Source organism: Streptopelia decaocto (assembly GCF_964273445.1).
Source record: "Streptopelia decaocto genome assembly, contig: HAP1_SCAFFOLD_286, whole genome shotgun sequence".
Classification (NCBI taxonomy): Eukaryota; Metazoa; Chordata; class Aves; order Columbiformes; family Columbidae; genus Streptopelia; species Streptopelia decaocto.
The window spans coordinates 54205-79888 of record NW_028117100.1 but is presented as its reverse complement, the minus strand read 5'-3'; the positions used below and the strand labels follow the sequence as shown (position 1 = coordinate 79888).

Here is a 25684-nt window from a genome sequence, read left to right as displayed (position 1 = left end):
AACCGTCGCTCTGTTCTCTGATTGGTCAGAACGGGCTCGAATGTGGGGGTGGGGGGAGTGCTTGCAGCGCAGTTTTCCCTCTGGTCCGCCCCGCGGTTATAAACGGGGTCGGCGCGCTCAGGGGTTTCTTGGTTAGGAGAATAAGGCGCTTTATTCCCGTGGGGGGGTGCCCCGTGTTATAAACGCATCTATACGGCCTGGGGGGGTTGTGTTTGGCTTTGGACTTGACTCAGTTTTCATTAAGCGGCGCCTTCTCGCCTCCTTTTACAAGGTAGAACTGAGTTTTCTGCACTAAAACGCAATGACTTACAAAAATGGGAATTACTGAGCGTAAAAAGCCTGATTAGGGGGTAATTAGTGCTGCTTTTTTTAATACTTCGTTAATATTTCGAGTTGTTCGGAGCGAAACGCGCCCCATCCCGGCGCCTTGCCGGCTCCCCCGCACCAAGGCGGCGGTAGGAGCGGAATCCAAACGGCGCGCGGTGATTGGCTGAGCGAATTCAGCACGGACCAATCAGCGTGCGAGACGCGCGCCCCGTCCCGGCGCGCTGCCGGCTCCCCCGCACTAAGGCGGCCGTAGGAGTGGAATCCAAACGGCGCTCGGTGATTGGCTGAGCCAATTCAGTACTGACCAATCAGCGCGCGGGCTTTGGAGCCGCTTGAGAGGCGTGGTCAGAGTGGCTCCGCGGGGCTGATTCAGCCAATGGGTGCGTGCGGATTGGAGCCCTCATTTGCATAAGTCCAAGCAGCGGAGACAAAGACGCAAAAGCGGGACAAGAAGCGGCGGCGCTACCGACGGAACCCCCACAAATGATCCTATAAAGGTCTATTTTGAGATGATATTTCTGACCCTCACTTAATTTTGATTTCTTACTCCTTACATGCTACAGAATTACCAGATAATTAGTAGAAATTAAGTGGTTTTGTGCATTTGTCGAGTGCTTACCCCGGATGTTCTGAAGCGCATCTTGATCTCCATTGATTTTGTGGCTATTTCTGCACATCTTTTGAGGCTGTTGACCGAGGTTTGTGGTAAAGAGGCTGTTTCACCCCTTTTTGAGCGCATTTTTTGGCGTAAAAACACTCAGATCTAGATAATAACTTATCAGCATCATGTCTGGGTTATAATTGCTCCTCCAGCCCTTTTTCTGAAGCAGTTGGTGGCTCTGAAAAGAGCCTTTGGGTTTAATAACGGGAAATAAACACCTTAAGGCGACCAAAAGCTGGAGGTTCTCTAAGAGCAGAACCCACCACCTCACTTGGCCTTGACCTTGTGGCTCTCGGTCTTCTTGGGCAGCAGCACCGCCTGGATATTGGGCAGGACCCCCCCCTGCGCGATGGTGACGCCGCCCAGCAGCTTGTTGAGCTCCTCGTCGTTACGAACAGCGAGCTGGAGGTGCCGGGGGATGATCCGCGTCTTCTTGTTATCACGGGCAGCGTTCCCAGCCAGCTCTAGAATCTCAGCCGTTAAATACTCCATAACGGCAGCCAGGTAGACGGGGGCTCCCGCACCCACTCGCTCCGCATAGTTGCCTTTGCGGAGCAGGCGGTGAACGCGACCCACGGGGAACTGGAGACCGGCGCGGGATGAGCGGGACTTCGCCTTAGCGCGGGCTTTCCCCCCCTGCTTCCCCCGGCCTGACATCGCTCCCGCTCCGCAGCACAGACTAACAGCGCTTAACCCGCGGGCCTGGCTTTTATACCCTGCCGCGGATCGAAACGGCGCGTTCTGATTGGCTACAACGCCGGCCGGGAGGCCGAATAGAACGGCAGCGACTTGTGGCCAATGGCAGCTCGCGGTTTGGAGCCGCCTCATTTCCATGCGCGTCGCGGCCAATCAGCGGCCGCGCCGAGGTTATAAAAGCGAGGCGGGAGGAGCAGGTGGCGCCATTCGGGGCTCGGCGGTGTAAGCATATAGCTCAAGGTATAGATGAACCTCTAGTCTATACATTGAAGTTCTTTACATCTTGGTAGCTCAGGGCAAGTGTGGTGGGGGGCTCAGGGCGAGCCGCTGCCCCCCCACGCCCGCGAACAGCGTTCTAAGGCTCTTCAAGTGCAGCACCCATTGTTTTGTGGCACCCATGAGGTTGGGGGGGGGCTGCAGCACCCACTTTTGCAGCACCCATGATGTGGGGGGGGTTGCAGCACCCACTTTTGCAGCACCCATGAGGTGGGGGGGCTGCAGCACCCACTTTTGCAGCACCCATGGGGTGGGGGGGCTGCAGCACCCACTTTTGCAGCACCCATGGGGTGGGGGGGCTGCAGCACCTACTATTTTGCAGCACCCATGAGGTGGGGGGGCTGCAGCACCCACTGTTTTGCAGCACCCATGATGTGGGGGGGTTGCAGCACCCACTGTTTTGCAGCACCCATGAGGTGGGGGGGCTGCAGCACCCACTTTTGCAGCACCCATGAGGTGGGGGGGCTGCAGCACCCACTTTTGCAGCACCCATGAGGTGGGGGGGCTGCAGCACCCACTGTTTTGCAGCACCCATGAGGTGGGGGGGCTGTAGCACCCACTATTTTGCAGCACCCATGATGAAGGGGGGGCTGCAGCACCCACTTTTGCAGCACCCATGGGGTGGGGGGGCTGCAGCACCCACTTTTGCAGCACCCATGGGGGGGGGGGCTGCAGCACCCACTGTTTTGCAGCACCCATGAGGTGGGGGGGCTTCAGCACCCACTGTTTTGTGGCACCCATGAGATGGGGGGGACTGCAGCACCCACTATTTTGCAGCACCCATGATGGGGGGGGGGTTGCAGCACCCACAGTTTTGCAGCACCCATGATGAGGGGGGGGCTGCAGCACCCACTTTTGCAGCACCCATGGGGTGGGGGGGCTGCAGCACCCACTGTTTTGCAGCACCCATGAGGTGGGGGGGCTGCAGCACCCACTTTTGCAGCACCCATGGGGTGGGGGGGCTGCAGCACCCACTATTTTGCAGCACCCATGAGGTGGGGGGGGCTGCAGCACCCACCGTTTTGCAGCACCCATGAGGTGGGGGGGCTGCAGCACCCACTTTTGCAGCACCCATGAGGTGGGGGGGCTGCAGCACCCACTATTTTGCAGCACCCATGATGAGGGGGGCTGCAGCACCCACTTTTGCAGCACCCATGAGGTGGGGGGGTTGCAGCACCCACTTTTGCAGCACCCATGAGGTGGGGGGGCTGCAGCACCTACTATTTTGCAGCACCCACTTTTGCAGCACCCATGGGGTGGGGGGGCTGCAGCACCCACTTTTGCAGCACCCATGAGGTGGGGGGGCTGCAGCACCCACTTTTGCAGCACCCATGGGGTGGGGGGGCTGCAGCACCCACAGTTTTGCAGCACCCATGAGGTGGGGGGGGCTGCAGCACCCACTTTTGCAGCACCCATGGGGTGGGGGGGCTGCAGCACCTACTATTTTGCAGCACCCATGGGGTGGGGGGGCTGCAGCACCCACTATTTTGCAGCACCCACTCATTGAGGGGGTCGCAGCACCCACTTTGGGGGGGTTTAGAGCACCCAACTCGGGGGGGGGACCCCGCACCCATGTGGCCGCGCCAGCACCCAGCACCCAAGAGCCCGGATAGCTCAGTCGGCAGAGCATCAGACTTTTAATCTGAGGGTCCAGGGTTCAAGTCCCTGTTCGGGCGAACGCCCCTTTTTGTTCCCTCCCCCACGCAGGATCCATTTCCCTGCATGGGACCCCCCCCGGGACCCCCGTTTCGTGTGTGTGTCCCCCCCAATCGGGGACTTTTTGCGGCGCGGAGGCGGCGCGCAGGGGTGTGGAGAGCGGCGGAGGGATCCGCGCTGGCCGGTCCCATGGTGTAATGGTTAGCACTCTGGACTCTGAATCCAGCGATCCGAGTTCGAATCTCGGTGGGACCTTCTCCACCTTTTGTGACGTCACCCTGTGTCACCCCCCCTCAGAGTTGGCCCATCCCATTCGAGGACAGTGGGGGACACCCATTGGGGACTTTGAGCCTCAAGTTTGTCACCCCCCAGGTGGGACATAAGTTGTCCCACCCCACTCGAGGACAGTGGGGGACACTTATTGGGGACTTTGAGGGATATTGGGGACACGTGGAGATGTTGGGGACACCTGGAGATTTTGGGGACACAGTGATATTGGGGACACCTGTAAATGTTTGGGACACAGGAGGTGTTGGGGACACAGTGATATTGGTGTCACCAGGAGATGTTGGGGACACAGTGATATTGGGGTCACCTGGAGATGTTGGGGACACAGTGATGTTGGGGTCACCTGGAGATATTGGGGACACAGTGATGATGGGGACACAGTGATGTTGGTGTCACCTGGAGATATTGGGGACACAGTGATGTTGGTGTCACCCGGAGATATTGGGGACACAGTGATGCTGGGGACACAGTGATATTGGGGACACCTGGAGATGTTGGGGACACAGGAGGTGTTGGGGTCACCTGAAGATGTTGGGGACACAGTGATGTTGGTGTCACCTGGAGATGTTGGGGTCACAGGAGATGTTGGGAACACAGTGATGTTGGGGACACAGTGATGTTGGTGTCACCTGAGATATTGGGGTCACCTGGAGATATTGGGGACACAGGAGGTGTTGGGGACACGGGAGATGTTGGGGACACACTGATATTGGTGTCACCTGGAGACGTTGGGGACACAGGAGATGTTTGGGACACAGTGATGATGGGGACACAGTGATGTTGGTGTCACCTGGAGATGATGGGGACACAGTGATGTTGGTGTCACCTGGAGATGTTGGGGACACAGTGATGTTGGGGTCACCTGAGATATTGGGGACACAGTGATGTTGGGGTCACCTGGGGATGTTGGGGACACAGTGATATTGGTGTCACCTGGAGATATTGGGGACACAGTGATATTGGTGTCACCTGGAGGTGTTGGGGACACAGGAGGTGTTGGGGTCACCTGGAGATGTTTGGGACACCTGGAGATATTGGGGACACAGTGATGTTGGTGTCACCTGGAGATGTTGGGGTCACAGGAGGTTGGGGACACAGTGATGTTGGTGCCACCTGAGATATTGGGGACACAGGACATGTTGGGGTCACCTGGAGATGTTGGGGCCACCTGGAGATATTGGGGACACAGGAGGTGTTGGGGACACAGGAGGTGTTGAGGACACAGGAGATGTTGGGGACACAGTGATGTTGGGGACACAGTGATATTGGTGTCACCTGGAGATGTTGGGGACACAGGAGATGTTGGGGACACCTGGATATGGTTTGGGACACCTGGAGATGTTGGGGACACAGTGATATTGGTGTCACCTGGAGGTGTTGGGGACACAGGAGGTGTTGGGGTCACCTGGAGATGTTTGGGACACCTGGAGATATTGGGGACACAGTGACGTTGGTGTCACCTGGAGATGTTGAGGACACATGGCGATGTTTGGGGACAGACAGTCCGTCCAACCCTCCGTCCGTCCGTCCTTCCGCGGCCACCACCCTGACCTCTCCCCTCCCACTGCCCAACCGACCCAATTAACCCCAAATCAATCACAAACCAGCCGAGAAACCAAACAAACCGCCCCAATCCCCGCACACACGGGGCAAAGGTGCATCGGGGACGGACCTTGTCCCCGCGGTGGCCTCGGTGACGATGGCGCTGCCGGCTCTGGCGGCGCTTGCCGCCCTGGCGCTGCTATTATGGGGGGCGACATCCCATTTCGCCCCCTTTTTATTACCGGACCTCGCCGCCTTCGCTTTGGCCGCCCGCTCGGCGTTTCGGTGCCGCCGCCGACTACGCCGCCAACCGCCCGTCACGTTGTTGGACGTGTTCCGGTCGCACGTTCGGCGGCGGCCGCGCCGGGTGTTTCTCCGCTTCCAGGAGGAGGTTTATACGTATGGGGAGGTGGATGTACGGAGCGAGCGCGCCGCCCGCGCGCTGCTGCGGCGGCTGGGGCTGCGGCCGGGCCGCGCCGTGGCCGCGCTGCTGCCCAACGGGCCGGCGTACGTGTGGTGCTGGCTGGCGCTGGCCAAGCTGGGCTGCCCCATGGCGTGCGTCAACGCCGGGGCGCGCGGGGCGGCGCTGCGGCACGCCGTGGCCGCCGCGGGGGCGCGGAGGCTGATCTGCACGCCCGGTGAGGGGGGGGAATGGGGGGGTGGGGGTAATGGGGGTGTTTGGGCACGTGGTGGTGGTTGCATGTGTGGTGGTGTTTGCACGTGTGTCAGTGTCTGCACATATGTCAGTGTCTGCGCGTGTGTCAGTGTCTGTACATGTGTCTGCACGTGTGTTGGTGTTCGCACACGTGTCGGTGTCTGCACGTGTGTCAGTGTCTGTACATGTGTCTGCACGTGTGTCAGTGTCTGTATATGTGTCTGTACATGTGTCCGCATGTGTGTCAGTGTCTGTACATGTGTCTGCACGTGTGTCAGTGTCTGTACATGTGTCTGCACGTGTGTCAGTGTCTGTACATGTGTCAGTGTCTGTACATGTGTCAGTGTCTGCACGTGTGTCTGCACGTGTGTCAGTGTCTGTACATGTGTCTGCACGTGTGTCAGTGTCTGTACGTGTGTCAGTGTCTGTACATGTGTCAGTGTCTGCACGTGTGTCAGTGTCTGTACGTGTGTCTGTACGTGTGTCAGTGTCTGCACGTGTGTCAGTGTCTGCACGTGTGTCAGTGTCTGTACGTGTGTCTGCACGTGTGTCAGTGTCTGTACGTGTGTCAGTGTCTGCACGTGTGTCAGTGTTTGCATGTGTGTCTGCACGTGTGTCAGTGTCTGCACGTGTGTCAGTGTCTGTACGTGTGTGTGCACGTGTGTCAGTGTCTGCACGTGTGTCAGTGTTTGCATGTGTGTCAGCACGTGTGTCAGTGTTTGCATGTGTGTCAGTGTCTGTACATGTGTCAGTGTCTGTACATGTGTCGGTGTCTGTACATGTGTCTGCACGTGTGTCAGTGTCTGCACGTGTGTCAGTGTCTGTACGTGTGTCTGCACGTGTGTCAGTGTCTGTACATGTGTCTGCACGTGTGTCAGTGTCTGTACGTGTGTCTGTACGTGTGTCAGTGTCTGCACATGTTTGCACATGTGTCGGTGTTTGCATGTGTGTCAGTGCACGTGTGTCAGTGTCTGTACGTGTGTCAGTGTCTGCACGTGTGTCAGTGTCTGTACGTGTGTCTGTACGTGTGTCAGTGTCTGTACGTGTGTCAGTGTCTGTACATGTGTCAGTGTCTGCACGTGTGTCAGTGTCTGTACGTGTGTCAGTGTCTGTACGTGTGTCTGCACGTGTGTCAGTGTCTGCATGTGTGTCAGTGTCTGCACGTGTGTCAGTGTCTGTACGTGTGTCTGTACGTGTGTCAGTGTCTGTACGTGTGTCAGTGTCTGTACATGTGTCAGTGTCTGTACGTGTGTCAGTGTCTGTACGTGTGTCAGTGTTTGTACACATGTCAGTGTCTGCACGTGTGTCGGTGTCTGTACATGTGTCAGTGTCTGTACGTGTGTCAGTGTCTGCACGTGTGTCAGTGTCTGTACGTGTGTCTGCACGTGTGTCAGTGTCTGTACGTGTGTCAGTGTCTGTACATGTGTCAGTGTCTGTACGTGTGTCAATGTCTGTACGTGTGTCAGTGTCTGTACGTGTGTCAATGTCTGTACGTGTGTCAATGTCTGTACGTGTGTCAGTGTCTGTACGTGTGTCAGTGTCTGCACGTGTGTCAATGTCTGTACGTGTGTCAGTGTCTGTACGTGTGTCAGTGTCTGTAGGTGTGTCTGCACGTGTGTCAGTGTCTGCACGTGTGTCAGTGTCAGCACGTGTGTCAGTGTCTGTACGTGTGTCAGTGTCTGCACGTGTGTCAGTGTCTGTACGTGTGTCAGCACGTGTGTCAGTGTCAGCACGTGTGTCAGTGTCTGTACGTGTGTCAGCACGTGTGTCAGTGTCTGTACGTGTGTCAGTGTCTGTACGTGTGTCAGCACGTGTGTCAGTGTCTGTACGTGTGTCAGTGTCTGTACGTGTGTCAGCACGTGTGTCAGTGTCTGTACGTGTGTCAGTGTCTGTACGTGTGTCAGCACGTGTGTCAGTGTCTGTACATGTGTCTGTACGTGTGTCAGTGTCTGTACGTGTGTCAGTGTCTGTACGTGTGTCAGCACGTGTGTCAGTGTCTGTACATGTGTCTGCACGTGGGGACCCCTGGGCTGCCCATTTGGGGCCTGCTGGGTGCCCATTTGGGCTCTTGAGGTGCCCATTTGGGGTGCCTTGGGTGCCCACCTGGGTTCCTCAGCATCCCTGTCTTCTTGGGGTGCCCCTTTGGGGTCCTTGGGTTCTCCATCTTCTTGGGGTTCCCACCTGGGACCCTTGAGGTCCCCATCTCCTTGAGGCACCCATTTGTGATCCTTGGGGTCCCCATCTTCTCGGGGTGCCCCTTTGTGCCACATTGGGTGCCCCCCTATTCTCTTTGACGCACCCCTCTGCCCACACTCCCCCTTTGGGGTCCTTGGGGTCTCCATCTTCTTGGGGTGCCCACCTGGGACCCTTGGGGTCTCCATCTTCTTGGGCTGCCCACCTGGGTTCCTCGGGGTCCCCGTCTTCTTGAGGCACCCATTTGTGATCATTGGGGTCCCCATCTTCTTGGGGTGCCCCTTTGTATCACGTTGGGTGCCCCCCTATTCTCTTTGGCACACCCCTCTGCCCACACTCCCCCTTTGGGGTCCCCATGGCGCCCACCCTCCCCCCTCGTGTCCCCCCCTTTTGCCATTGACCTTGACCCCCCATCCCGGCAGAGTTTCGCGTGGCCGTTGAGGAGGTTCTGCCGGATCTTCACCGCGACGGCGTCCGCGTCTTCTACCTGAGCTCCACGTCGCCAACACCCGGCGTGGAACCGCTGCTACCGGACATCGAGGACGAACCCCCCGAGCCCGTCGACCCCCAGTACCGCGCCGGCATCACCCCCAACTCCACCGCCCTCTACATCTTCACCTCCGGCACCACCGGTGAGCCAGACAAGGGCTTGGGTGCATTGGCACCCATGGGTGGGCTCTTCTCCAACCACATCAAGGTTTGATTGCACGGTGATGATAAACCACAGGGGGGGTTTAGTTAATCACCCCCTCCCCACGTAATTCAGGTGATGGGGAGGGAAAGGACAGAGGGTTGGGCAAATTAACAATGTTTTACTAATAATAAAATAGATAAAATAATAGTAAATAGACAAAATTGATCCTGAAAGTGCCGGCAGCTGCAGGGCAGGCACCCCAAGTCCCAGCCAATGGAGCTGGATTCAGTCTGTCACTTGGCCTCAGTTCACCAGCTGGCACCCCAAGTCCCGGCCTGGACTCTGCAGCCAATGGAGCTGGATTCAGTCTGTCACTTGGCCTCAGTTCACAAGCTGGCACCCCAAGTCCCGGCCTGGACTCTGCAGCCAATGGAGCTGGATTCAGTCTGTCACTCGGACAACTCGCGAGGTCCTCTCCTAATTTTGGCCATAAGGAAAAGGTGCGAGATCCTCCTGATCTCCCACTTTTATAGGAAGTATCACGGGCATTTGACACAGGGAAGGGAAGAAGCCAGAGAGTCGTGGGCAATGGAGCAGAGTCCAGTTGGAGACCTGGATCCAGTGCAGTGCTGGGAAAGCGTAGAGTCTGGTATCAGGGTAGGAACAACCCCAGGTTCCGGTGTAAGTTGGGGAGTGACCCATTAGAGAGCAGCGAAAAGGGACCTGGGGGTCCTGGGGACAGCAGGGTGACCATGAGCCAGCACTGGGCCCTTGTGGCCAGGAGGCCAATATGGATGTATAGTATATATACAGCCATAGCACCCTGTGAATGCCCCATCTGATCTGGGAAGCTAAGCAGGGTCGGGCCCGCTCAGTGCTTGGATGGGATACCACAGGAAGGCCAATGGGACCTGGGGTGGGTTAGAAGGGGGTGGTCAGTGGGTCAGAGAGGTTCTCCTGCCCCCAGGGCTTCCCAAGGCCGCGGTGATCACGGAGATGAAGCTGATGATGGCGGCCAACCTGGGGCGGCTGTGCGGCCTGCGGTCCGACGACGTGATCTACACCACGCTGCCGCTCTACCACTCGGCCGGGCTGCTCGTCGGGGTGGGCGGATGCTTGGAGCTTGGTATGGACCACCCCCGGGTCAGTAGGGGGCGCTACGGGGATGGGAGAGGCCGGGCGGTGGGTGGACAGCTGGCGGGGTGGAGAGATGAATGGATGGACACCTGGATGGATGGTTGGACACCGGGATGGATGGAGAGATGGACAGGTGGACACTGGGATGGATGGATGGACACCTGTGGATGGATGGATGGACAGACACCTGGATGGATGGATGGACACCCAGGTGGATGGAGAGATGGACAAGTGGACACTGGGATGGATGGACGGACATCTGGGTGGATGGATGGATGGATGGACACCTGGGTGGGTGGATGGATGGGTGGGTGGATGGATGGACACCTGGGTGGATGGAGAGATGGACAGGTGGACACCTGGGTGGGTGGATGGATGGATAAGATGGATGGATGGACAGACACCTGGATGGATGGATGGACACCTGGGTGGATGGGTGGACACCTGGATAGGTGGGTGGATGAATGGATGGACACCTGGATGGATGGACAGATGGACTGGTGGACACTGGGATGGATGGATGGGCAGATGGATGGACTGGTGGACACTGGGATGGATGGAGAGATAGATGGATGGACGGACACCTGGATGGATGGATGGATGGATGGATGGATGGATGGATGGATGGACACCTGGATGGATGGAGAGATGGATGGATGGATGGATGGATGGATGGATGGATGGATGGATGGATGGACGGACACCCGGATGGACGGCAAGATGGGTAGATGTGTGGATACATGGAGAAATGTGTGGGGAGAGCGAAGAAGAAGATGGGAGGGTGGGACCTGTGTCCACGGGTGAGTGACGGATGGACAGACGCATGAGTGGACACCTGAGATGGACAGACAGCCGCTTTACGGAGCGGAGGAAAGAGGTGGATGAGAAGAAGACAGGAGGAGAAGGGTGACCATGGGGACGGACAGACAGACAGACGGATGGAAGGGTAACCACCACCATATCCCCACAGGAGCCACCTGCGTCCTACGGGCCAAGTTCTCTGCCTCCCAATTCTGGGACGACTGTCGCCGCTACAACGTCACCGTCATCCAATACGTGGGGGAGCTGATACGCTACCTCTGCAACACGCCCAAGGTGAGGTCCCCCCAGCCCCACACCACCCCGTGGGGTGAAATCACCGCCGCGGGGGCCATGGCGAGATGGTCCCTCCCTTTGTCACCCCCCAGCGCCCCGACGACCGCGAGCACGGGGTGCGCGCGGCCTTGGGCAACGGGCTGCGGGCGGACGTGTGGCGGGAGTTCCTGCAGCGCTTCGGGCCCGTCGCCATCTGGGAGTTCTACGGCGCCACCGAGGGCAACGCCGGCTTCGTCAACTACACCGGGAAGATCGGGGCCGTGGGCAGGGCCAACGTCTTCCTCAGGGTGAGATCGCGGTGGCGACGGGACGCAAACCTTGCGGGGGGGACGTTGATGCATTGGGGAGACTGTTGGTGCCTTGGGAGACCACTTCAAGTTGGGGTGATGGCAAGAGCGGGGTGTCCGAGACACCATTCTCGTGGTGGTGACAATGGTGACCGCCCTGGAGATGCCAATGCTGCCTGTCACATTGGGTGGATGCACAAGCGCGATCTCTTTGCATCCTTCATCTCCTTGGCCAATGGGGACTCGACGGCGTTGACTCTACGGCGTTGACAGTGTTGACTCAATGGCCTTGACCCAACGGCATTGACCCAACTGCGTTGACCCGACGGCCTTGACCCGACGGCCTTGACCCAACGGTCTTGACCCGACGGCCTTGACTCGATGGTGTAGACTCAACAGTGTAGACTCAATGGCATTGACTCAATAGCGTTGACTCAACGGCCTTGACCCAACGGCCTTGACCCAACGGCCTTGACTCGACGGCCTTGACTCAACGGCCTTGACTCAATAGCGTTGACTCAACACCCTTGACTCATTGGCGTAGACTCAACAGCGTTGACTCAATAGTGTTGACCCAATGGCATAGACTCCATGGCGTTGACTCAACGGTGTAGACTCAATGGCGTTGACTCAACAACGGCGTTGACTCAACAGCGTTGACCCAATGGCGTTGACTCAACAGCGTTGACCCAATGGCGTTGACTCAACAGTGTTGACTCAGTGGCCTTGACTCGACGGCCTTGACTCAACAGCGTTGACTCAATAGTGTTGACCCAATGGCGTAGACTCCATGGCGTTGACTCAACGGTGTAGACTCAACAGTGTAGACTCAACGGCGTTGACTCAACAACAGCGTTGACCCAACGGCGTTGACCCAACGGCGTTGACCCAACGGCATTGACCCAACGGCGTTGACCCAACGGCCTTGACTCAACGGTGTAGACTCAACGGTGTAGACTCAACGGCGTTGACTCAATAGCGTTGACTCCATGACCTTGACTCAACGGCCTTGACGCAATGGCCTTGACTCAATGGTGTAGACTCAACAGTGTAGACTCCATGGCCTTGACTCAATGGCCTTGACCCAACAGCGTAGACTCCACAGCGTTGACTCAATGGCGTAGACCCAACGGCCTTGACTCAACGGCCTTGAGTCAACAGCATTGACTCAACGGCCTTGAGTCAATGGTGTTGACTCAACAGCCTTGACCCAATGGCCTTGACCCGACAGTGTTGACCTGACAGAATTGACTCGACGGCCTTGACTCAACGGTGTAGACTCAACGGCGTAGATTCAACAGCGTAGACTCAACAGCGTTGACTCAACGGCCTTGACTCAACAGCCTTGACTCCACATCCAGTTTTGGAGTGTCCGTGGTGACCCGGACGCCCCCGTCACCCCTTTTGCCATTTCGGTGTCACATCTCACTCCTCAACCACCCAAGCGTTGAGCAAAAGCTCCAAAAACAAGACTTTTCCCCCCATTGCAGCTCTTGGCGCCCCCTCACAGGTTTTGACTTGAAAGAACGCGATGAGCTTCATCAACGCGAATCTATCCAATTAAACCTTATTTAAATATAAAGAGCAATTAGCAAACGAGCGCCGACACGGCGGCAAAGTCTTGTCGCTCTTTTGTCCTCTACCAACCGCTCTCTCCCTTTGTCCCACCAGCGTTTCGCTCCTTATGAGCTGATCGAGTACAACATCGAGGAGGACGAACCTGTTCGTGATGAGCGAGGTCTTTGCATCCCCGTGTACCCCGGTAAATAGAGCTTGGCCTCACCATGGCCATTTTGGGTCCTTATCACCATCATCTTGGTGGCTGGAAGGCACCACGAAGAAACCTGGTGGGACACAAACATGTTCCCGTGTGGTCGCTGCTCAACCTCCAACCTTCTCCTCCCCTCCCGAAGGTGACACGGGGCTGCTGGTCATCAAGATCACCAAGAGCACCCCGTTCCACGGTTACGCGGGTGACGCCAAGAAGACAGAGAAGAAGATCTTGAGGGACGTCTTGGTGAAAGGTGACGCCTATTTCAACAGCGGCGACCTCCTCATGATCGACCGTGAGGGATTCGTCTACTTCCAGGACCGAGTGGGAGACACGTTCCGGTAACTCCGGGGTAGAGTCAGTGCTGGGAAAGCGTAGAGTCTGGTATCAGGGTAGGAACAACCCCAGGTTCCGGTGTAAGTTGGGGAGTGACCCATTAGAGAGCAGCGAAAAGGGACCTGGGGGTCCTGGGGACAATAGGGTGACCATGAGCCAGCACTGGGACCTTGTGGCCAGGAAGCCAATGGGACCTGGGGGGGGTTAGAAGGGGGTGGTCAGTGGGTCAGAGAGGTTCTCCTGCCCCTCTGCTCTGCCCTTGAATAAAGGATTTAGTTCGGATACTATCAGAGTATACTTGGGGAACATATATATATATATATATGTATAATATACAGCCATAGCACCATGAGAATGGCTGATCTGGGAAGCTAAGCAGGGTCGGGCCCGCTCAGTGCTTGGATGGGAGACCACTGGAAGGCCAATGGTACCTGGGGTGGGTTAGAAGGGGGTGGTCAGTGGGTCAGAGAGGTTCTCCTGCCCCTCTGCTCTGCCCTTGAATAAAGGGTTTAGTTCGGATACTGTCAGGATATACTATGGGCAACATATATATATGTAATATACAGCCATAGCACCCTGAGAATGCCTGATCTGGGAAGCTAAGCAGGGTCGGGCCCGGTCAGTACTTGGATGGGAGACCTTATATATACACAGCCATAGCACCCTGAGAACACCCCATCTCGTCTGGTCTGGGAAGCTAAGCAGGGTCGGGTCTGGTCAGTGCTTGGATGGGAGACCATATATATGCATATATATATATATATACACAGCCATGGCATCCTGAGAATGCCCCATCTCGTCTGATCTGGGAAGCTAAGCAGGGTCAGGCCCAGTCAGTGCTTGGATGGGAGACCTTATATATATATACACACAGCCATAGCACCCTGAGAACACCTGATCTGGGAAGCTAAGCAGGGTCGGGCCCGTTCAGTGCTTGGATGGGAGACCAGCTGGCTCCAGAGAGGTTCTCCTGCCCCTCTGCTCTGCCCTGGTGACGCCACACCTGGAATATTGTGTCCGGGGGGGGTTTGAATCTCCTCTGCGACATTCAACCCTGGTTCCTGTGTCACCTCACCTGGGTGTTGCTCGGGGTGGGGACGGTGTCACCCACCAACCGGAATGTTCCCTCACGTCTCCATCCTTTTTGTTCTCCAGTTGGAAAGGCGAGAACGTGGCCACGACGGAGGTGGAGGCCACGCTGGCCACTGTGAGCTTCATCCAGGAGGTCAACGTCTACGGTGTGACCGTGCCGGGTGAGTCGGAGCCTTTGGGGTGACATTTTGGCCGTGGGATGTGGCCCCAAAATGGTCCCGGTGGCCACCAAGAACAGAATGGGACTTGCTTGTCCAATAAAAGCGTCTGGTGGCATGTTGGGCCACCACAATTGTCCAATGGCCACCAAGAACAGAATGGGACTTGGTTGGGCCAGCACAACGGTCCCGGTGGCCACCAAGAACAGAATGGGACATGTCACCCAAAACAAGCGTCTGGTGGCATGTTGGGCCAGCACAATGGTCCCATGGCCACCAAGAACAGAATGGGACTCGGTTGGGCCAGCACAATGGTCCCATGGCCACCAAGCACAGAATGGGACTCGGTTGGGCCAGCACAATGGTCCCATGGCCACCAAGAACAGAATGGGACTCGGTTGGGCCAGCACAATGGTCCCATGGCCACCTAGAACAGAATGGGACTCGGTTGGGCCAGCACAATGGTCCCATGGCCACCTAGAACAGAATGGGACTCAGTTGGGCCAGCACAATGGTCCCATGGCCACCAAGAACAGAATGGGACTCAGTTGCCCCAAACAAGCGTCTGGTGGGGTGTTGGGCCAGCACAATGGTCCCATGGCCACCAAGAACAGAATGGGACTCAGTTGGGCCAGCACAATGGTCCCATGGCCACCAAGAACAGAATGGGACTCGGTTGGGCCAGCACAATGGTCCCATGGCCACCAAGAACAGAATGGGACTCGGTTGCCCCAAACAAGCGTCTGGTGGCGTGTTGGGCCAGCACAATGGTCCGGTGGCCACCAAGACGTCTCCTTGTTGCCCGCAGGGTGCGAGGGCCGCTGCGGCATGGCCGCCGTCCGCCTGCGTCCCGGCCGGGCCTTCGACGGCAAACAGCTCTACGGCGTCACCAGCGCCGCGCTGCCCGCCTACGCCGCACCGCGCTTCCTGCGCATCCAGGTCAGCCGATGACGGTTTCGGGGTCCCCCCCAGCTCCCAATGACGGTTTCGGGTTCCCCCCCCAGCGCCTAATGACGGTTTCGGGGTCCCCACTAATTTCCAATGACAGTTTCAGTGTCCCCTCAGTTCCCAATGACGGTTTCAGGGTCCCCCTTCAGTGCCCAATGACGGTTTCGGGGTCCCCCCCAGCTTCCAATGATGGTTTCGGGGTCCCCACTAATGCCCAATGACGGTTTCGGGGTCCCCACTAATTTCCAATGACAGTTTCAGTGTCCCCTCAGTTCCCAATGACAGTTTCGGGGTCCCGCCTCAGCTCCCAGTGACGGTTTCAGGGTCCCCCCATTCCCAATGACAGTTTCAGGGTCCTCCCAGTCCCAAGGATGGTTTCAGTGCCCCCCCAGTTCCCAATGACGGTTTCGGGGTCCCCCCATTCCCAATGACAGTTTCAACACCCCCCATCCCCAATGACAGTTTCAACGCCCCCCATCCCCAATGACACTTTCAACGCCCCCCATCCCCAATGACAGTTTCAACACCGCCCATTCCCAATGACACTTTCAACACCCCACATCCCCAATGACAGTTTCAGGTCCCCCCATCCCCAATGACAGTTTCAACACCCCCCATTCCCCATGACAGTTTCAACGCCCCCCATCCCCCAATGACAGTTTCAGTGCCCCCCATCCCCAATGACAGTTTCAATGCCCCCCATTCCCAATGACAGTTTTGAGGTCCCCCATTCCCAATGACAGTTTCAGTGCCTCCCATCCCCAATGACAGTTTCAACACCCCCCATCCCCAATGACAGTTTCAGGTCCCCCCATCCCCAATGAAAGTTTCAACGCCCCCCATCCCCAATGACAGTTTCAACACCCCACATCCCCAATGACAGTTTCAGGTCCCCCCATCCCCAATGACAGTTTCAACGCCCCCCATCCCCAATGACAGTTTCAACACCCCCCATCCCCAATGACACTTTCAACACCCCACATCCCCAATGACAGTTTCAGGTCCCCCCATCCCCAATGACAGTTTCAGGTCCCCCCATCCCCAATGACAGTTTCAGGTCCCCCCATCCCCAGTGACAGTTTCAACGCCCCCCATTCCCAATGACAGTTTCAACACCCCCCATTCCCAATGACAATTTCAACACCCCCCATCCCCAATGACAGTTTCAACACCCCCCACCCCCAATGACAGTTTCAACACCCCCCATTCCCAATGACACTTTCAACACCCCCCATCCCCAATGACAGTTTCAACACCCCCCACCCCCAAGGACAGTTTCAACACCCCCAATCCCCAATGACACTTTCAACGCCCCCCATCCCCAATGACACTTTCAACGCCTCCCATTCCCAATGACAGTTTCAATGCCCCCCATCCCAGTTTCCCAATGACACTTTCAGGGTTCCCCCCCCCACCCCGGTGACACCCCCCCCGTCCCCAGGACGCCCTGGAGGTGACGGGGACATTCAAGCAGCGCAAGACGCAGCTGGTGACAGTTTCAGGTCCCCCCAGTTCCCAATGACAGTTTCAGTGCCCCCCATCCCCAATGACAGTTTTGAGGTCCCCCATTCCCAATGACAGTTTCAGTGCCTCCCATCCCCAATGACAGTTTCAACGCCTCCCATCCCCAATGACAGTTTCAACACCCCACATCCCCAATGACAGTTTCAGGTCCCCCCATTCCCAATGACAGTTTCAACGCCCCCCATCCCCAATGACAGTTTCAACACCCCCCATCCCCAATGACAGTTTCAACACCCCCCACCCCCAATGACAGTTTCAACACCCCCCATTCCCAATGACAGTTTCAACGCCCCCATCCCCAATGACACTTTCAATGCCCCCCATTCCCAATGACAGTTTTGAGGTCCCCCATCCCACTGACAGTTTCAATGCCCCCCATTCCCAATGACAGTTTCAACGCCCCCCATCCCCAATGACACTTTCAACACCCCCCATCCCCAATGACACTTTCAACACCCCCCATCCCCAATGACAGTTTCAACGCCTCCCATTCCCAATGACAGTTTCAATGCCCCCCATCCCAGTTTCCCAATGACACTTTCAGGGTTCCCCCCCCCACCCCGGTGACACCCCCCCCGTCCCCAGGACGCCCTGGAGGTGACGGGGACATTCAAGCAGCGCAAGACCCAGCTGGGGACAGTTTCAGGTCCCCCCAGTTCCCAATGACAGTTTCAGTGCCCCCCATCCCCAATGACAGTTTTGAGGTCCCCACATCCCCAATGACAGTTTCAACACCCCCCATCCCCAATGACACTTTCAACACCCCACATCCCCAATGACAGTTTCAGGTCCCCCCATCCCCAATGACAGTTTCAGGTCCCCCCATTCCCAATGACAGTTTCAACGCCCCCCATCCCCAATGACAGTTTCAACACCCCCCACCCCCAATGACAGTTTCAACACCCCCCATTACCAATGACAGTTTCAATGCCCCCCATCCCCAATGACACTTTCAACACCCCCCACCCCCAATGACAGTTTCAACACCCCCCATTCCCAATGACACTTTCAACACCCCCCATCCCCAATGACAGTTTCAACACCCCCCACCCCCAATGACAGTTTCAACACCCCCCATCCCCAATGACACTTTCAATGCCCCCCATTCCCAATGACAGTTTTGAGGTCCCCCATCCCAATGACAGTTTCAATGCCCCCCATTCCCAATGACACTTTCAACACCCCCCATCCCCAATGACAGTTTCAACACCCCCCATTCCCAATGACAGTTTCAACACCCCCCATTCCCAATGACACTTTCAACGCCCCCCATCCCCAATGACACTTTCAACGCCCCCCATCCCCAATGACAGTTTCAACGCCTCCCATTCCCAATGACAGTTTCAATGCCCCCCATCCCAGTTTCCCAATGACACTTTCAGGGTTCCCCCCCCCACCCCGGTGACACCCCCCCCGTCCCCAGGACGCCCTGGAGGTGACGGGGACATTCAAGCAGCGCAAGACGCAGCTGGTGCGCGACGGCTTCGACCCCGGCGCCATCGCCGACCCGCTCTTCATCCGCGACGACGGCGCCGCCTCCTACGTCCCCCTCACCCGCGACACCTTCGCCGCCATCTTGGACGGGAAGCTCAACCTATAGAACCCCCCCCCACCCCGGGGGCACAACCTATAGAACCACCCAAGGGAGCGACCGCCGCGGGATTAAACCCCCCCCCGGGACCAGTTTTCCTAGAAAAGGTGACGTTCTTTATTTACAAAGTTTTGGGGGACGGTGACACTCGCCGGTGGTACCGGGCCCCTGGGGGTCCCCCGGTAACGGGGGTTCTGTGGGGACACTATGGGGAGCGGTGGGGACGTATGGGGGCTCCTTGGGGACACCCCAGGGATTGATGGGGACACACAGGGGTTCAGTGGGGACACATGGGGGTTCAGTGGGGACACCCCGGGGGTCTCCAGGGACATATGGGGGTTCGGTGGGGACACCCCGGGGTTCACCAGTGACACATGGGGGTTCAGTGGGGACACACCGGAGCTCCCCAGTGACACATGGGGGTTCAGTGGGGACACACGGGGGCTCAGTGGGGACACACCGGAGCTCCCCAGTGACATATGGGGGTTCAGTGGGGACACCCCGGGGTTCACCAGTGACACATGGGGGTTCAGTGGGGACACACCGGAGCTCCCCAGTGACACATGGGGGTTCAGTGGGGACACACGGGGGTTCAATGGGGACACACGGGGGTTCAATGGGGACACCCCGGGGGTCTCCAGGGACATATGGGGGTTCGGTGGGGACACCCCGGGGTTCACCAGTGACACATGGGGGTTCAGTGGGGACACACCGGAGCTCCCCAGTGACACATGGGGGTTCAGTGGGGACACATGGGGGTTCAGTGGGGACACACGGGGGTTCAATGGGGACACACCGGAGCTCCCCAGTGACACATGGGGGTTCAGTGGGGACACATGGGGGTTCAGTGGGGACACACGGGGGTTCAATGGGGACACACCGGAGCTCCCCAGTGACATATGGGGGTTCAGTGGGGACACATGGGGGTTCAATGGGGACACATGGGGATTCAGTGGGGACACACCGGAGCTCCCCAGTGACACACGGGGGTTCAGTGGGGACACATGGGGGTTCAGTGGGGACACCCCGGGGCTCCCCAGTGACATATGGGGGTTCAGTGGGGACACATGGGGGCTCGGTGGGGACACACCGGAGCTCCCCAGTGACATATGGGGGTTCAGTGGGGACACATGGGGGCTCGGTGGGGACACACCGGGGCTCCCCAGTGACACACGGGGGTTCAGTGGGGACACATGGGGGTTCAGTGGGGACACACCGGAGCTCCCCAGTGACATATGGGGGTTCAGTGGGGACACACGGGGGTTCAGTGGGGACACCGAAGGGCTCAGTGGGGACACCCCGGGGCTCCCCAGTGACACACGGGGGTTCAGTGGGGACACATGGGGGTTCAGTGGGGACACACGGGGGTTCAGTGGGGACACACCGGGGCTCCCCAGTGACACATGGGGGTTCAGTGGGGACACACGGGGGTTCAGTGGGGACACACCGGGGCTCCCCAGTGACACATGGGGGCTCAGTGGGGACACACGGGGGTTCAGTGGGGACACACTGGAGCTCCCCAGTGACACATGGGGGCTCAGTGGGGACACATGAGGGTTCAGTGGGGACACATGGGGGTTCAGTGGGGACACATGGGGGCTCGGTGGGGACACACCGGAGCTCCCCAGTGACACATGGGGGCTCAGTGGGGACACACGGGGGTTCAGTGGGGACACACCGGGGCTCCCCAGTGACACATGGGGGCTCAGTGGGGACACACAGGGGTTCAATGGGGACACACGGGGGTTCAATGGGGACACACGGTGACTTGCCCGTAACCCTCCGGTGCTCGGCTCCCCCCCGGCGCTCGCGCTGCAGCTCGAGGACGCGCAGGCGCAGCCGCTGCTCGCGCCTCTTACAGGCCTGGAGCTGGCGCTGCGCTTTGTCCAACGCGTCCAGCGCCGCCTCGGCGCGGCGCTTCCAGAGCAACGCGCTGCCCACCTGGTAGCTGTGCTCGTTCTGGATGTACGCGCCCGCCGGCGGCGGCAACCGCAGCATGTACAGCGACGGCGACGCCGGCCGCGCCGGAGCCGGAGCCGCGCAGGGGGTGGGGGGGTTGTCCTCGTCGCCTACGGGTGACAAAACGCCATCCGGGACCGGCCCGCGGGCGCCGGAGGGACCGGGGAGGGCGGGGACGCCGCCGTGGTCGCCGGCTGGGGGGGCGCCGGGGTCTTCGGTTTCGCCGGGGAAGCAGGAGACGTCGGGGAATGGGGGGTCCGGGGGGGGTGTGGGGGGGTCTCGTCTGTATAGGGAGGGATAGAAGGGTGGCAGGGGGTGGGAAGGAGACCGAAAGATCAAGCAGTCCAATCCACCCCCCAGCCGCGGGGCGTTCTCAGGGTGCTATGGCTGTCTGTATATATCTATATCTATATATATATATATAAGGTCTCCCATCCAAGCACTGAGCGGGCCTGACCCTGCTTAGCTTCCCAGACCAGGCATTCTCAGGGCGCTATGGCTGTGTATATATCTGGTCTCCCATCCAAGTACTGAGCGGGCCCGACCCTGCTTAGCTTCCCAGATCAGGCATTCTCATGGCGCTATGGCTGTGTAATATATATAAGGTCTCCCATCCAAGCACTGACCGGGCCCGACCCTGCTTAGCTTCCCAGATCAGGTGTTCTCAGGGTGCTATGGCTGTGTATATATAAGGTCTCCCATCCAAGCACTGAACGGGCCCGACCCTGCTTAGCTTCCCAGATCAGGCATTCTCAGGGTGCTATGGCTGTGTGTATATAAAAGGTCTCCCATCCAAGTGCTGAACAGGCCCGACCCTGCTTAGCTTCGCAGATCAGGCATTCTCATGGCGCTATGGCTGTGTAATATATATAAGGTCTCCCATCCAAGCACTGAACGGGCCCGACCCTGCTTAGCTTCCCAGATCAGGTGTTCTCAGGGTGCTATGGCTGTGTATATATTATATATATAATGTTCCCCAAGTATATCCTGGCAGTATCTGAACTAAACCCTTTATTCAAGGGCAGAGCAGAGGGGCAGGAGAACCTCTCTGACCCACTGACCACCCCCTGTAACCCACCCCAGGTCCCATTGGCCTTCCAGTGGTCTCCCATCCAAGCACTGAACGGGCCCGACCCTGCTTAGCTTCCCGGATCAGGTGTTCTCAGGGTGCTATGGCTGTGTATATATATATATATAAGGTCTCCCATCCAAGCACTGAACGGGCCCGACCCTGCTTAGCTTCCCGGATCAGGTGTTCTCAGGGTGCTATGGCTGTGTGTGTATATATATATATATATATATAAGGTCTCCCATCCAAGTACTGAACGGACCCGACCCTGCTTAGCTTCCCACATCAGGCATTCACAGGATGCTATGGCTATATATATACTATATATATATATATATATATTGGCCTCCTGGCCACAAGGGCCCAGTGCTGGCTCACGGTCACCCCCCCTGTCCCCCATGAAATGGTGGGGAAACAGTGGCATCCTGTGTCCCCCCCGCCCCCCAAATCCAGGACTCACCTCCACCTCTTGGTGGCCCGAGGTGGCTTCGGGGGGTCACTGTCGGGCGGGGGGGGCTTCAGTTTGGTGGCCCGGGGGGGTCTGGGGGTGGCCGACTCGAAGACGGTGGGTACGGCGCCTTCCTTGAGTCGGTGGTAACCACTGGGTGGGGGGGGAAATGGGTGTCAGGGGGGGTCCCCAAAACCCCCCAGGGTGCCCCTTAAGCTCTAGGGAAACTTTAAGGAACCTCAAAAGCTTTTGGGGGGGGGGGGGTCTCCAAAATGCCTCAATGGGTCCCCATGTGTCACTTGGGTGGGGTGGGGGGGGGGCTCTATATGCACCCCAGGGTGCTCCATAACCCCCGGGGTGTCCACCCAAGACTTTAGTGGGGGGGTCCCCCAAAGGTTTGTGCCCCATGGGGGTGAGCAGGAACCCCCAACGTGCTGGGGACCCCCCAATAAGAACAAATGGGGGGCAGGACACATGGGGGGAGCAGGAACCCCCAATAAGAACAAATGGGGGCAGGACACATGGGGGTGAGTAGGAACCCCCAAAGTGCTGGGGACCCCCCAATAAGATCAAGACACATGGGGGGAGCAGGAACCCCCAAAGTGCTGGGGACCCCCCAATAAGAACAAATTGGGGGCAGCACCCCCAGCTCGGAAACAGGTGGAGGCGTCCGGACCAAACCATTCCCACACATAGAGGGGGGAACAACCCAATCAACCCCATTCTAGAGGAAACCAAAGCAGGGGGGGGTGTATCATTAATTAAGCTGGAGGAAGGTGGGGGGGGCACCTCGTTAGGCCCCTCGTTAACTAACCTGAAGCCGACTATCTCGAAGCAGCTCTTCTCAAAGTGCTGGGAGCAGAAGTAAATGTATTTTGAGGCCGGGTCCCAGCGCCCCTCGCCGGTGGCGTCGCGGCGCCGACTGTTCTCCAGCCACAGCGCCCGCCGTGGGTTGTCCTTCTTGGGCAACCTGGGGGGGGGACACACGTATAGGGGTGATTGGTGAAGAGGGGGCTTCAAATTCCCCCCCCCAGGCTGTTTTCTGTGAGGTTGGATGGGTGCAGCCCCCCCGTGTCTGCAAATGGAATGGTCTGGGGAGGCTCGGTGAAAGGGGATGGGGGTTAAACCATTCTGAGGATGGGGGACACACCTGGGTCAGGTCGTTGATAAAGGTGGGGGGACAACTGGGGCAAACCATTGATAAAGGTGGGGGGACACCCGGGCCAAACCATTGATAAAGATGGGGGGACACCTGGGCCAACCTATTGCTAACGGGGGGGAAACCACACACCTGGGCCAAACCATTGATAAAGATGGGGGGACACCTGGGCCAACCTATTGCTAACGGGGGGAAACCACACACCTGGGCCAAACCATTGATAAAGGTGGGGGGACACCTGGGACAGCCCATTTGATAAAGGTGGGGGGGACACCCGGGCCAAACCATTGCTAAGGGGGGGTAAACACATCTGGACCAAACCATTGCTAAAGGTGGGGGGACACCTGGGCCAAACTATTGATAAAGATGGGGGGACACCTGGGCCAACCTATTGCTAACGGGGGGGGGAACAACACACCTGGGCCAAACCATTGCTAAGGGGAGGGGGGGGGAAACACACCTGGGCCAGCCCCATTGCTAAAGGTGGGGGGACACCTGGGCCAAACCATTGCTAAAGGTGGGGGGACACCTGGGCCAAACCATTGATAAAGATGGGGGGACACCTGGGCCAAGTAATTGCTAAAGGTGGGGGGACACCTGGGTCAAACCATTGCTAAAGGTGGGGGGACACCTGGGCCAACCTATTGCTAACGGGGGGGGGAAACAACACACCTGGGCCAAACCATTGATAAAGGTGGGGGGACACCTGGGACAGCCCATTGATAAAGGTGGGGGGGACACCCGGGCCAAACCATTGCTAAGGGGGGGTAAACACATCTGGACCAAACCATTGCTAAAGGTGGGGGGACACTTGGGCCAAACCATTGATAAAGATGGGGGGACACCTGGGCCAACCTATTGCTAACGGGGGGGGAAACAACACACCTGGGCCAAACCATTGCTAAGGGGAGGGGGGGGAAACACACCTGGGCCAGCCCATTGCTAAAGGTGGGGGGACACCTGGGCCAAACCATTGCTAAAGGTGGGGGAACCTGAACCAAACCATTGCTAAGGGAGAGGAACACACCTGGACCAAACCATTGCTAAGGGGGGGGGGAACACCTGGACCAAACCATTGCTAAGGGGGGGGTACACCTGGGCCAGCCCAAATGAAATCCCAAGGCAGGAACATGGGGACCCCCCCGCAGTGGGTCAGAGCATTTTGGGGGTGAACCAAGGGGCCAAGTGGGGGGGTCCAGTCCCCCGAGTGGGGGGCGCACGGGGGGGCACCCACCGGTGGAAGGAGATGCCTCGGTTGCGGGTCTCCCGAGTGTCGCGGGTGCAGCAGCCGGCGGCGGAGCAGTGACGGGGCATCTGGGACAATGGGGGGGGGGACGGGGGACAATAATCTCCCCCAGGAACCCCCCCAAACATTCAACACCCCCCCATGTGCCACCCAGATGCTGAGACCCCCCCCCCCAAACCCCCATTACCCCCCATGAACCCCCAATCCCCCCATGAGCCACCCAGATGCTGAGACCCCCCCCCCCCAAATCCCTGTTACCCCCCCACAAACCCCAACCCCCCATGAGCCACCCAGATGCTGAGACCCCCCCCCAAATCCCTGTTAACGCCCCACAAACCTCCCCCATGACCCACCCAAACAGCCTAATGATGAGACCCCCCCGCTACCCCAAATCCCTGTTACCCCCCCACAAACCCCAACCCCCCCATGAGCCACCCAGATGCTGAGACCCCCCCCCCCAAACCCCCATTACCCCCCCACGAACCCCAATCCCCCATGAGCCACCCAGATGCTGAGACCCCCCCCAAACCCCCATTACCCCCCCACGAACCCCAATCCCCCCATGAGCCACCCAGATGCTGAGACCCCCCCCCAAACCCCCATTACCCCCCATGAACCCCAAACCCCCCCATGAGCCACCCAGATGCTGAGACCCCCCCCCAAACCCCCATTACCCCCCATGAACCCCAACCCCCCCATGAGACACCCAGATGCTGAGACCCCCCCCACCCCCCAATCCCTGTTACCCCCCCACAAACCCCAACCCCCCCATGAGCCACCCAAATGCTGAGACCCCGCCCCCAAAACCCAATCCCCCCATGAGCCACCCAGATGCTGAGACCCCCCCCCCCCCAAATCCCTGTTACCCCCCCACAAACCCCAAACCGCCCTCCATGAGCCACCCCATGACCCCCCCCAAATCCCCCCCATTGACCC

General features: G+C 58.3%; 3 protein-coding genes across 4 annotated transcripts in view; 1 reads left to right on the top strand and 2 right to left on the bottom strand.

Annotated features, from left to right (window-relative positions):
• Nucleotides 1-1157: 1157 nt before the first annotated feature.
• On the bottom strand, nucleotides 1158-1656 carry LOC309451897 (histone H2A-IV-like). Its single transcript, XM_082076603.1, has one exon. It carries the CDS (start codon nucleotides 1643-1645, stop codon nucleotides 1256-1258), a length of 390 nt encoding a protein of 129 aa, XP_081932729.1. The 5' UTR covers nucleotides 1646-1656; the 3' UTR covers nucleotides 1158-1255.
• Nucleotides 1657-5603: 3947 nt separating this feature from the next.
• LOC309451894 (long-chain fatty acid transport protein 2-like) lies at nucleotides 5604-18876 on the top strand (the record flags this gene model as incomplete). The annotated part of the gene is made up of 10 exons (XM_082076600.1): nucleotides 5604-6084; nucleotides 8717-8926; nucleotides 9896-10054; nucleotides 11036-11160; nucleotides 11253-11447; nucleotides 13119-13209; nucleotides 13361-13559; nucleotides 14710-14807; nucleotides 15613-15743; nucleotides 18700-18876. 10 exons carry the CDS (start codon nucleotides 5604-5606, stop codon nucleotides 18874-18876), a joined length of 1866 nt encoding a protein of 621 aa, XP_081932726.1.
• Nucleotides 18877-18980: 104 nt separating this feature from the next.
• Nucleotides 18981-25684, bottom strand: part of LOC309451892 (uncharacterized protein) — a 7302-nt gene continuing 598 nt past the window's right edge. The window contains exons 2-5 of one of the 2 annotated variants that reach the window (XM_082076597.1): nucleotides 24737-24816; nucleotides 23158-23313; nucleotides 22356-22496; nucleotides 18981-21109 (exon numbers count right to left, since the gene is read on the bottom strand). In XM_082076597.1, the coding sequence (XP_081932723.1) occupies nucleotides 18985-21109; nucleotides 22356-22496; nucleotides 23158-23313; nucleotides 24737-24816 (2502 nt within the window). In that variant the 3' untranslated portion in view covers nucleotides 18981-18984. Of the gene's footprint in view, nucleotides 21110-22355; nucleotides 22497-23157; nucleotides 23314-24736; nucleotides 24891-25684 lie in introns of those variants that run through there. The other variant, XM_082076596.1, reaches the window with a different exon arrangement.